Source organism: Drosophila melanogaster, chromosome 3L (genome assembly GCF_000001215.4).
Source record: "Drosophila melanogaster chromosome 3L".
Taxonomy (NCBI): domain Eukaryota; kingdom Metazoa; phylum Arthropoda; class Insecta; order Diptera; family Drosophilidae; genus Drosophila; species Drosophila melanogaster.
In genome coordinates this window covers 17,218,943-17,232,009 of record NT_037436.4, presented here as the reverse complement: position 1 = coordinate 17,232,009, position 13,067 = coordinate 17,218,943, and the positions used below count along the sequence as shown (strand labels likewise).

Sequence of the window (13,067 nt, the reverse complement as noted above, 5' to 3'; positions counted from 1 at the left end):
GAGGAACCAAGGAATGCAAATAAAAACAAGAAAAAAAAAAATGGGCGAACACACTGCTCCAGGCCCCTGCGTCATTTAGCGTGGCCCCAAAAATTGTGCACCGCATCGACAGATGACTGTCGTCAGTGGAATTGCGCTTGCGATTGCGATGCAATTGCACTCGCTGCTCTTTTCATAATTGTCGTTTTGTTTCTCGTCTCTGTCGCTCTGCTGGCGCTTGTAATTGCGGCTTTGTTACGTTCCGTAAATTGATTCATTGTACGCCGTGCTTTGAGCACGGACTGACCCACTCCCATTCGAATAACCAGTGCCAGCAGCAGTAGCATCACCATTGGCCATATCCCCCGTGTTTGTCTGATATAATTGCTTTCAAATGATTTTGTGTCGTTGTGTGCGCACTTTCATATAGCCCGTAGTTTTGTTTGTTTGTCCGTAAACGTAAACGCAACTGTCATTGTCCGTACGCTGTCCGTATGTTTGTCCGTTTGTACGCCGGTTTGTGACGCCTGGCCGGCCAATAAGCTTCCATTTTGTATGCATAATGAGGCCTGTGGCAATTTGACTTTAGGACGGCCATTAGCTAAAAGTGCCAGCTTTGTTGGTTAGCATCCCTCTCCCAGGCGAATTTTGTTTTGCAAAAAACACTCACGATAAAACAATTTCCTCCAAACAGAACTACTCTAAATGGCCATCTTTTTAGTATCAACTAATTTCTCACTGTTTTTTTTTTTTTGTGCCTGCAGAAGTATTCGGCTTCAAATCACTTACCAAATGTATTTGGTATTATAAACAAATGAAAATCGAAAAAACTGGTCATTATGAATCTAATGAATAATAAATAATATTCATGAATAAAGTCTTACGCGTGTCAGTTTTTAATATTTTTAAAAATAATAAAGACTTTTTATAGCTGAGCATTCAACTTCAGTGTTTATCACAACAATTTCAGGCGATCTTTTATCGTTGTTGGTGCGAAAAGTCAACAGTTGTTTGTTGTCTGCCTTTAAATTGTTTCAAATATGTTAACAAATTGCAAAATATTCGCCCCCGATGGGCTTCAAATTTTTGTTTGCGGATGAGTTGTGTTTGGGCTTGTGTTCCAGCATAGTGCATATGTAAATTGGCCATTTGTCTGCAGTAGCAGTAAGTTGTTATGGTATTTCTGGGTGGATGATAACCACTGGGCGTAAAAAAAAAAAACTGGGTAGGGGAAGAGGGGAACCCACTTAAACCGCAAGAATGGCAAAAACTTTTCTGCCGTCCTACGATTGACATTATCAAAATTCAATTTACAATCTCTTTGGAGTCTGACACGCCGAAAAGAAACTTTTCATTTGCCTTAGTTGCACTTTTAAGTAAACAGTTCGATTAAAATGAAGTGACTTGAGGAAGTGGGCGGGGTGCTTCAAGCACAATACTTGGCCTAAAAGTACATCCCTCCCAATCCATTTCCCATGTGTACATACATACATATATTTTCTCTCTTTTGAAATCAATGCAAGGCTGAGCTAAGAAAGTTTTCCCTCTGCTAAATGCAGTCATAACTTTTGGCAGCGGAATAAAACGTAAACTCTTTTCGGTTAGGAAGTATAAGCCGCCATTAGAAAATGAGTTTGGTGGGTGGAGTGATAGGTGTAGTGCAGTGCGAAAAAATCATCGGAAAATAAACTTTTAATGAAGTGAAAATTTAAAGCTTTTGCTGCAGTTCCTAATGAAATTAACCTTTCTTAATATATGTTTATATAGAAAGCCTATTTAGTTGAACAATTTAAAAATACAAATCTACCTTTGAATTTTGTAACCTTTTGGATAGCCAATAAGTATTTTTAAAAAATAACAGAGCAGGCAAAATTTGAATAATATTAGTTGACTGGTTTTATTATTGCACAATAAGTGAGAAAAGTTTCGTCTGCTCAACTAAAAAATATACAAAAAAGGTGTAGTTGTCTGTGAGTCCTGAAACTTAAGCAATTTGTATGCAGCAAAGTTAGGTGCATTTTTTTTCTTCTCTGTAGCAAACATAACATTGGTCGCCTGTTTGTCCCCCACGCCCCTTACTCCCACGCCCCCCTCTTAAGTCGAGCCGTATGTTAGGCAATATAAGACGATAAACGGGAGAAGGAAATGTGAAAGAAGAATCCAGTGGAACGAAGGAAAGACAGCGCAAAAGTTTTGCTATCTGTATCGCAGACGGGGCCACAATGCATCCTTTGAACCGCAAAGTGCAGCGGGTTACGGCCTCCCACCTACTGCACAACCAACCCTTCCCTCACCCCCCTCACTAGCGCCCCTTTTTCCACCGCCCCTGTCCAGCTCGCCATTCATTATAAATTGCATGTACTGGTAATTGTGTTTGTGTTTTGCAGCAGTAGAATTGCTTTAAATGAGCCGAACCGAACGAAGCGTATCCCAATTTAGGCTGAGCCACAGCCCCGCCCCCTTTTTGACCCACTGCCGCCCTCGAGCCCTGCCACCCCCCCCTCCCCTTGCGATTCTCCAGACGCAGATTTCCCCCTATCTTTTCCTCCTTCATATTTAGCTTTCCGCACGATTAAATCGATGCAACTGTAAAGTTCTTTTTCTATTACGCTTTTTCGTGCACATTCGCATTACGCACACTATCAGCCACACACAAACGCACTCACTAACAAACACACACACACACACACCCGCACTCACAGTGGAATAATATGTAAATCGTTTCCAGTGTATTCCTATTTTTATAAAGATTTTTTCAACTTTGAGAGGAGCTTAATGTTTCTTAGCTACTGTATCTTTGAAATACCATTGAATACTTTGCACTACAATTTAAATCCTACAGTTTTTCCAGCTGGATTATCCTTTAAGCTTTTAAGGATTTGAAAGTGTGTCATTCTTTTGTTTGTGTTACATTTGAAGCATAATTTAATTTTGTTAAAATGAGTTGAGATCGGGTTTTTGTTGACAGCATTTAAGAGGATTTAAGTAGAAAAAATATTAAAATATATTATATATATTTATTATATTGGATTATATTCTTTTCTCAGCTTCGAGTTATATCCCTTTTAAATGTCATATGTTTTCTTTCTCTGCTTTAAGTTCGAAAAAAAACTTTTTTTTTTGCATATTAAAGGGGATCCTTGGAATATCTTTACCACTGTGTCCACATCTCCCATGGCTATCTCTCAGTGGGTGCTACATAAAACATTTGCCTCCGCCTGGCCAACATTTTTAGCCGCCGTTGGCTGGCTTTGTCTGAGGTTCGCCTACCGCTTTCGATCCCCTCCCCCCCGCTCTCACTCTCTCTCTCTCTTTCAGCCGCTCACATATTTCTGCTCTGTTTTGCGTGTTCTGGCTTCCCCATATGAGCTCCCCAGTCAGTCACTGTGGGAAACCCCTTTGGAGGCCCCTTAAAACCCCCCCTCGAACCCCCTGGCGCCACCACGCACTCACCACGGGCTGTGCCTTCGAATGTCTCAGACAATTGTCGGCGGCATATTTATGCGCTGGCCCAGCTTTTCACAATTCGACTCCTCCCCCCTCCCCTCGTCGGGCTACAGCTTAGACTTTAGCTCTCCAACGTTGCAAGTACGAATCTGCACAGTAGAAATCATAGTTATAGTAGCAATTAATGGGTTTGAGGTAAGTTTGATATATAAAAATATAGGTACAAAATACATAATCGTGGTTTTAAGTAAGTATTTTGGTAAATGGTTGTTTTTATATCTCTTTTATCAAGATGTAAATTAAACTATTTATGTTTACCATATGTCGTAGATTGCCACTTAAAAAGTTATTTCCCCAATTAGCATTTAAAGTTTCCAAAAACTCAAATTCAATGGTTATTTATGTCAATAAAAATACTTCAGTTCAAAGATAACACTCAACGAAAATTTACTTTTAATAGAAAATAAATATTATTTAAATACGTATTACATTGATTTTCTTAACCAAAACAAAAGTTTTGCTAAGCCAGCTATCCTACAATTAATAATTTTGAAATTTTTGTTCGAAATTTATCTACTCAAATGGACTAAAACTATTTTCCTCCAGTGTGAATATGTGGAGCGTCGCTTTTCCCGATGCGTTTTAGCTTTTACTGTTGGGTTCTGTGTCCAACGCTTTTCGCTTTTTCCGCTCATCCCCTTCCCTCCCCTCCCCAGACAGCCTTTCGATTTCGGAGTGAAAAGGTTGTAACCACGAAGCAATTTCAGAGGTTCTACCCCCTTTTTCTTTTCATCGCCGCTGCTGCTGGATGTTGGTGCATTTTGATGATGTTGTTGATAGCCGCACATGATAGTCATCAGGATGTGGAGGGGGATTTGCTGTTGTTTCACTGGCCCAGTGGTTGTCACCGCTGCTGTTGCTTTCGGGCTTTGCGGGAGTCAAATTGTCCAGAGGTTTTCATAGATACTCCCTCATAAACGGATAGGGATTACGCCCGAGGTGGGGGTCATTGGGCGTATGGTACTACATTGGCATGTAGTCCGGATCTTGGCAGCTTGGATAAATCGTTTTATAACAGCTTAAAACTATTACGGGCTGTTAGCAATGTCGAGCAGTTTTTTTTTTTTTTTTGTTGCTGGTGAAGTGCAGCAGGTATTTATAAATAGTAGGAATGCTTCTCGGAGGGCTTGGGAAATTGTTCGGATTTAAGTGCTTTACTATATGTGAAAATGTATCTACAATGTATCTTTTTACGAAGAAGAGGCTCAAATAACAACGAGATAAGCTTGAGAAAATGTATTTTAGTTGGATTGTTAATAGTCTTAAATATTAATCTAACAAACGTCCATTATCCCAGCAAACATTTCAGTATTTGTTTTATTTACTAGTAGCATAAGTTTTAAAAAGCATAAGCATCCCATGCTGAGTTTTTGTCGAGTCTTTAAGTTAAAGACGACCAATCAAATTTACATCACAACTGAGTACTATATCAATTTGAATGTGAAACTAGTGACAGATTTATGAGCTGTTAAGCCGCAATGTTTCAGAACATCATATTTAATGCAACTTTATTTAATAGTCTCGCAGCTGGGCGCCACATTGTTGCATAATGCGGACTGTCCGCTTTCAAAATGCCACAACTCGCCACCTTTTGGATAGACTCTCTTCTTGGCCCCTCGAGTATCTGTGTGTTCGCGAGTGCCTTTGTATGGGTGTATGTATCTTCATATGCGCCCCTTTGTTGGCCTCTCGACATGCACCATTCCACCCCCCTCCCTCTTCGAACCCACCAGCCATCCCCTGACATACCACCCACCACCCAATTCCCGCTTTGTCGCTGCTCACATAATTTGTCATGTGAAAAATTACTAAAGTTACAAGATCTGCACTTTTATTTCCATGTAAGCGGCAAGTCCACGCAGTGAAGATGATGATGATGGAGATGGTGATGGGGATGCACTGAGAAAAATTGCACACCTAATGTTAAGTTCTAAGACTTGGAATTATTAAAACAATTAGTTCGGAATATCATCGCCATCATTTCCAGCCGCTTTTAAATATATATAATATATTTTATATATAAAATAGTCTTAAAATTTCTTGCTTTGAAATCTTTACCCTTTTTCGACTTCTGTTGTTGTGTGAATTTGTTCCCAGTGTAGGTTGGGAATGGGAGTTTTAGGGGAGTTGTAAGCCGAACAAGAGGCGTGCGTGTGACAAGGAGAGGGGCTTGGCGAAAGGGAGGGGTGGCGGGGAGAATAAAAGATGAGCAGGGGTAGCTGTTTTGCTATTTTCCTTTTTTCGTTACTATTTTGCACATTTTTCTATTCAACAATGAAGCCACAATAGAAAACGTCAACTAGTGCACAGAGAGAAAAGATGATGGGATAAAAAAAACCCATGAAGGGGGGGGGGCGGTGGTGGGGGCTAAGGAAAGGCAGACAGAGATAGCATTATATGCAAATGTAATGCAGAAGCGAGAGGGCAACACTTGATGTGCATACAAAGTCTGAACGGATTTTGAATGGCAAACAAGCGGCAAAGCGAACGGCAACTGCGACTGTAACTGCAGCAGCGGCAGCGGCAGAGCCACCAGCGGGCGCCAAGTATAAAGCCCAGCCCAGGGTAAAGCCAAACCGAGCTAGCCAAACCAAGCCGGTCCGGGTCCGGGTCCGGAATATGGGAAATGGGAAATGTCAGGGTACGGATCTCCAGCCGAACAACTACACTGCAAGCCATGGGAAATAATAAATATAAGATTAAGCCAAAAAATACTCAATAAAAGTTAATTAGCCTTGCTTGAAACTAAAACTTTACCTTAATCATAATTGAAATACCACCTAAAATATTTTAAAAGGGATTATTTGTATAACCTATAACCGCCAGTTTTAAAGACAGCAAATATTCAATTGATAAACAACCTTACTTATTAATAGGTAATTTAGTTGTCAGGAGCGACATTATGATTTCAATATTCTCTTCATATCTAGATACACATTTTATTTGTTTATTTATTTATTTTAATTATTTATTGATCCCTTTTTTCTCGCAATGTATCTTTCAATACCTCAGCCAGCGCCAATGATGCGTTTTAGACATGATGTTTGATGACGCTTTTTCGCCCAGTGTGTGACTGGGACAGACCGTGAATGGGCGCTGACGACTTGCGCATGAATGGCCCAAGTGTGCTGGCTGCGGGGAGGTGGGACCATAAGGGGGATTTTCAGGGGGATACATGGACTTGGACAGGGGGCTTTGTTGGGGAGCGAGCGGATAGACAGGCGAAGGCCTATAGAAAAGTGACGTGCGCTTTACAATTATTTCGTAATGCAAGCAAATGTGACCGAGCCGAGCAGACCAGAGAACGAAGCGCCAATAGAAGCTCAGTACACTCAAAAAAGGGGGAATGCAATAAACTGGGCTGCCTTTTGATTGATTAGACTTTGAAGTGCATTAATCATACATTGTTAAATGAATTTTCATCTGAATACGAATAAGTGTGGAACATATTACTTAGGCTGATTGAAAAGTTCTGTAGATGAGGATTTTAGCATTTGTAAGCTAAGATATAGCAATAAGAATTGAATTGCAGAAAAGTGCATATTATATAAATATGAATGTCAACGTTTCCTTAATCAATTAATCTTACAGATACATATATCTACAGAAATAACATAAGTGTTTAATGACAAGCATTTGTGAAGTTAAATGTTAAAATTAGCTCTGGTTTTTCTGTAGTTTGAAGAATTAACAATCATGATACACTGCCAGAAATTCGGGATTTAAAGCACTAATTCCTAGACAATCTGCTTCAAAAACGCATAATCCTTCAAGGATATGCACACAGACTTATTTCTGAGAGTGCAGACTAGAGTTACATCTTAGGCTCAGGCAGCGGGTGACAAATGCCAGTCGGTGGTTGCTCTACTAATCGGACATGTTGCGTTGACTTGTTTATGACTCTGGGCTTAGCAGCCGCATACTAAACCACGCAACCACTCAGCCACCCAAACACCCGGCCACCCACCCACCACCCAGCAAGAATGAATTGTCTGAGGGGGCGAACTTGTGGGAAATCTGTAAATAGCTGCGAAAACTGCATAAGCCGGGTGGAGGAAGCCCAAAGCCTGGGGATCTGAATAGACAAAGGCAAATGTCATCAAAGTTGGCACCCGCGGGAAACTGAATGCCAGGCCCGAGGAAAATAAAACAATTGACGAGGGACATCACTGCGTATGCGTAATCTTGTGCAATTTGTTCAGTTGAACTCTTTAAAATGCTTTCAGCGTTGACTTTGACACTTTCCCAGCCCTTACCTCTCCCCTTTCCCCCTCCATCACACGATGGTTTTCCATTTCGGCATTTCCATCGTGTTTTTCTATTTTTTTGTTTTTTCGCAATTACGCGTTGCACACAGCTGGACACAGCCAATGCAAAATCAGAGCCTCAGTGCACAGACTCAGATTTGCAGTGTGGGACAAGGTCGCATTTATTTGGTGCACTTGCAATTGGCCAGAGGTGTGGTTTCGCGAGGGGGTGGTTGGGGGGGTTTTGACACGCTGCGACCGAAGGTCACCTGCAGTGCGCCCCATGCCCATAGACAATGTTGCCAGTGCTGAAATATTATGAAATGAATACAAATATTTGCGGATCAGTCGGCGGCGTCATCCTTCAATTGATGGCGTTCTCAATGGGAGCAGTGGGTGGCAGTGGGTGGAAGTGGACCTGGGTGACAAAGTAGATATCGAAATGTGATGGATGGTTTGTTTCAGCCGTAAAATCGAACAGAAACCCCAAGTTGAAGCGATGAAATGATTTTTATTTGGTATTTTAATATGATTCAACAATACATTATATCTAATGCTGACGAGCTTTTAAAGGCATTATCTCTAACGTTGTTGACGTTTAAATTTAAACTTGCTGATTGCACTCAAACTGACACCACTTCCAAAAAAATGCCTCGCCATTTATCAGATTTCGTTTATTGTCTCTACTTTCTCCCAAGATTGATTATTTGCAAAAGGCAAAGGCCTAAATCGAAGCCGAGCGGAGAAACAGGAAAATTCCAAACATTGATTAATGACAAATTGTTTGGCATAGTCTAACGTGCAAAAAGTTTTGGGTTTCCTGTCGAGCTGCAATTCGAGGCCTATTTTCACCGGGAAAACTGTGCAAACTCAGACCGAAACGGTTCTGCAGTGCTGTTACTTTTTGCCCTACCTTGCCAACGCCCAACCACCCACCTGCCACCCACCTGCCTCCCATTTTCCAGCTGTTGTTGTTGACGCTTCTTCCGTTCCTTGGTTTAGTTTTTCTTTTAGCTTACTTTCCGCTTTTGTTGCTGCCGCTGTTGCATTTGTTGCTGCACATTTTATTAACATTTTCATTTAGTTTTGCTCGCTCTCTCTCTCTCTCTGTCTAACAGCGCCTTGTTTTATTTTGCTTTTCATTGCAATTTGTGCTCCTATGCATTTTTGTGTGTGTTTTACATTCGTTTTCGTGTCGCCAGCAACATAGCCTCCAACTGCATTTGCCACGCCCCCCTTACCACCCACAAAGCGGAGCACTCGCCGCCACCTTTCACCGCCCAATGACCCACCACCACACCCTCCGTTAGACCGCTCCACATCCCCTTGTGCCACTGTTGCGCTCTTTTGCAGTTTGTTGAAGTTTTCATAATCATTGTCGTCGTCGTCGGTGCTTTTCCTACCGCCACTGTGTTTCCACCGCCTACTTTCGTTTCGGGCGCAGCCTTTGCCTTTTGTTTTCCACACGCTTTCCCTGGGGAAAAGCCTATTTCCATTCGGTGCTTGGTTTGTCGGCCAAGAAAGTTCAGAAGTTCAGTTTAAGATGGTTTATCGCTTAATTTTTCGTATTACCATCTTTAATTCCTGTAATATGCTGTAATATTTCCTATGGAAATATACTTCTCGTCGTAGTCGGGAAAACAATTAAGTCTCATATGTAGATCTGTTTTTATTAATTCTAAATTAATTTAATAGAATTATTTATGATAACGTATTTCCAATTGCTTTAATTAGCTTATATGCAAAAGAAATGTACATATATATAAATACATAGAAATATATATAATCTTTAATGAGTCCATATAAAAACCCAGCAAATATAAAAGTAAATCTATCCGATATCAATTTACTTGAAATGATTACAAATATCTTTAAATTAATATATTTGATCGTAGTGAGAAGTGCATCTGAGAAGTCTCCTAATTAGGGCCATGTTACTGTCTTCTTTTTGTTGCATAAGCCGTTGCAGCGGCTGCCTGGAACGGTGGAAGGGGGAGGGGGCGACAGACGAGACAGGGTGGAAAACTGGGAGGGAGTGGGTGAGATTTCCAGCACGAAAACAATGCCGGGAAAGCGGCTTATTTTCTATGATTTAAATAATGATGAAGACAGCAGACAACCGCAACTGGAATTGCAAGTGCCGCAGCTGATGATGAGGATTGAGATAATGGTAATAATGACGAGGGCGGGAATGTGGGGCAGAGTGGGCAGACCATCCTCCACTTGTTTTGGTCGGAATAGAGAAGAGAAGCTAGCTGAGGAGGCATCCCATCCGGACATTGGAGACGATAAGAGATCGCCAGCTCGCCGTTTGTTTGTTGTCTTTTGGCCAGGCCATAACATTTATCTAATTTTTTGCTCGTGCCTCGTACATACATATAGCTAATGCCTCATTTATCTTACACTTCCCTTCTCTTGGCTCTTCTCGTTTCAGAAAAATGTTCATTGGCGGCCTCAGTTGGCAGACAAGTCCAGGTGAGTGAAAAACGAGTTAAGTGAAAATTAGTGGATCTCGGCTAAAAATTGACTTGGGCCCGATAAAGGGGCCAATTAGCAGCAGAGTTAAGTAGCAATTCTGCGCTAAAAAGCAACCAGGAAGTGGGGAAATCGTGGCCGAAAACAACTTCTTAGCTACAAATAATTTCAAATATTTTACCAGATAGTTTTAGCTCAAGTGAAATATTAAAATAAATTGAATTTTTTGTTTGTCAAAAGAGGAAAACGCTTTTCTACTTGGTTTTTATATTAAACTAATAATAATTCCCGAAGCAAAATCTATATTTTTACTCCCATTCAATTTCCCAATCGAGAAGTGAGTTTCTCAACATCCCGAGATGTGTAGACATGTGTGAGGAACTGAATTTTGTATCTTAATTTGAATGGGCTACGAATTGATTCGGTTTCAGCTTGTGTGTTCTATGTGAATTAACATCAATGTGAGACAACAATGAATCGAGAGGCGGGGCTTTGTTTAAATTGGAAATTGTAATTGATCAAATGCTTGAGATTTGCTCCCTTTTTCGAATCGAATCTGAATCGGAATCTGACGTCAATTGTGGGATGACTTCAGATACGAATTCCAAGATGCACGGGAACTGCGGGCCGGGGATGATTCTCTGCTGGATTTTCTCCCCCATCTTAGCTAGCCGCATAGTTTCATTAGGCTAATCAAAAGGCAACTTGCCGTCAAAGCTCGTTGGGCATGCATATTAACCGAATTTGGATGGCACTCGAAAAGAGGTCTGCAAAGTAGGGATTGCAGCCGTCTGGCAAGATGCGCTTGCCTTTTGGGAGCCCTTATATATCTAGTATCTGCAGTGCTCATCCAAAAAGAAAGAAAGAAAGAAAAAGAACACCCCATACCATGTAGCATAGTGCACATATATTGCCGCTTTGTGTTGTTGCTCGGACCCGCTTGGATGTTTTTTTGTTTTTTGCTTTTTGTTTAGCGAAATTGTTGGCTCCGCCCATCATCAGAGTGCCATTCGGCATTACGCTAACATATTATAACCTATAGCGCATATCACCACACACACTTTTGTATATATATATATATATATGTATATAGTAGTTGAACAGTCAATGCGGTCTTTGGTTTGTCTCTTTATTTTAGCCTTTCTCAATGTTTCCCCCCGGCTCTCGGGTTTTTTGATTTTGTCCGAGGACGGGGGCGGTCTGGGGACCGGTTTCCTGTACCTGTGCCAAAAAATTTTCAAATTTTCAAATGGCTTCTTCAATACGAATGCCGCCCCGCAAAAACCCCCCTCCGCCCACCTGCCAACACCCTTTGCTCGTTTAGTTTTGGTTTTTGGGTATGAGTGTGTTTTTGCTCGGCTCTTTTGTTATCTTTTGCCATTTCGCTGGGCGATGTGTGTGTCTTATTTGTTTTTTAATTTTTATTTTCGCTTCTTGGCAGCCGCCAGTTGGCCCCATGGAGCTGGTAAATTAGGCAAAAGCCAAAGGGCCAAAAAGAACTCACAAAAGGGCCAACTCACATTGAGTCGCTGCAAGTGTAAAAAAAAAAATGTCTTTGGCGGAAATCGAGACGGCGCAAAAGTCAATTGGAATGGAAATTGTGGCGAAGGGTCAATGAGTGGCACGTGAGGCGATGGAAAAGCACCAAAAATAAAGATTTATATGGTTCTAAAAACTAATCCAGAAGTGGCTTGAATAAATCCAGATGGAAAATAGAAGAAAATCCTAAACATCTTAATTGATGCTTCTTAGTTTTTGAAACTCGAAACAACTAAACAAAATATTCCACTTATTTCTGTTATGTCCGAAAATGAAGCTAAATCGTTCTTTTTTTCAATGACCAGAAGAAAGCAAACAATTCAATTAGCTGCCATTTGAGCGCAAGGAATCATGCTTTTTGTCCAAGTCCGAGCTTAGAGATGCTCCTCTGCGAGTCTATTTCTTTCCGGGCCCTTTCTTGCGACTTCCCCTCAAACTCTTGGCCACCACTAGTTGTATTATTGTTAGCCAAGTTGCAGCTCTGGCGCTGAAGGCAGAGGCCGGAACAGCAGAACACCAGAACGACGGCTCAAGTGGCTTCCACTTCCATTCGCGCCAAAAGCTTATGCTTTGGATTTTTCGCAGCTATCGCCACTCGAGCACACAGTCGCACAAACAGTCCAGGTCAAGATACTAGCACTGCAAATGTAATTAATCATTTTTGTGATATATATTCGAGTGCAGTGAGCAATAGAGATTCTTAGAGAATTCTTGTAATATTTTAGTAAGGTGTTTACTGTGAACAAAATATTCCGTTTATATACACTGGATTTATATTAAACATAAAAATAAATTGGAATAAAATTTGTTATTTTTGGAAATAAGTTTTTGGTACCATCTGGAGATTCGAGGATTACTGTTTCCCTCTCCCTTTTATATCCCTTTATATCATACTTATTACTATTTTTTTTTTTTGTCCGCTGCTGTGGCTACATATGCCCAGCTCCTCCTCCCGCACAGTACACACTCGAAATGTGCTGACAAAGACCTAATCTAGGGCGTCTATAAACATGCGCTCGGCTCTAGCGCATAACGTACAGGGTCTAACGGCATAGTTAGGGCTGCTTTAGACAGGTCGGACTCGCAGGCGGGATCTGGAGCGGAGCTGGGCTGAGATGAGCTGAGCTGAGATGAGATGAGTTGAGTTGGCTTGGTTCTCCGACTGGCGAACTGCGTACGTGTTGATAACTGCAGAGATGATGGCGAAGATGATGACGATGATGAGGGGCAGTGGAATAGAAGCATCCGCATTGCAGCAGTGGGGACCGAAGGCACTCAGGACTCAGGAGCGTTTGACTCTAGCTGGGCCAAGATTTTTAA

At 41.3% G+C, this 13,067-nt stretch overlaps 1 protein-coding gene across 3 annotated transcripts in view; it reads left to right on the top strand.

Moving 5' to 3' along the window:
• The window catches only part of Rbp6 (RNA-binding protein 6), a 179,439-nt gene that overhangs the window by 6,203 nt on the left and 160,169 nt on the right, over positions 1-13,067 (top strand). For all 3 annotated transcript variants that reach the window (NM_001275050.2, NM_168718.3, NM_001104161.3), the window contains exon 3: positions 10,168-10,208. In NM_001275050.2, coding sequence (NP_001261979.1) covers positions 10,168-10,208 — 41 coding nt within the window. The remainder of the gene's footprint in view (positions 1-10,167; positions 10,209-13,067) is intronic.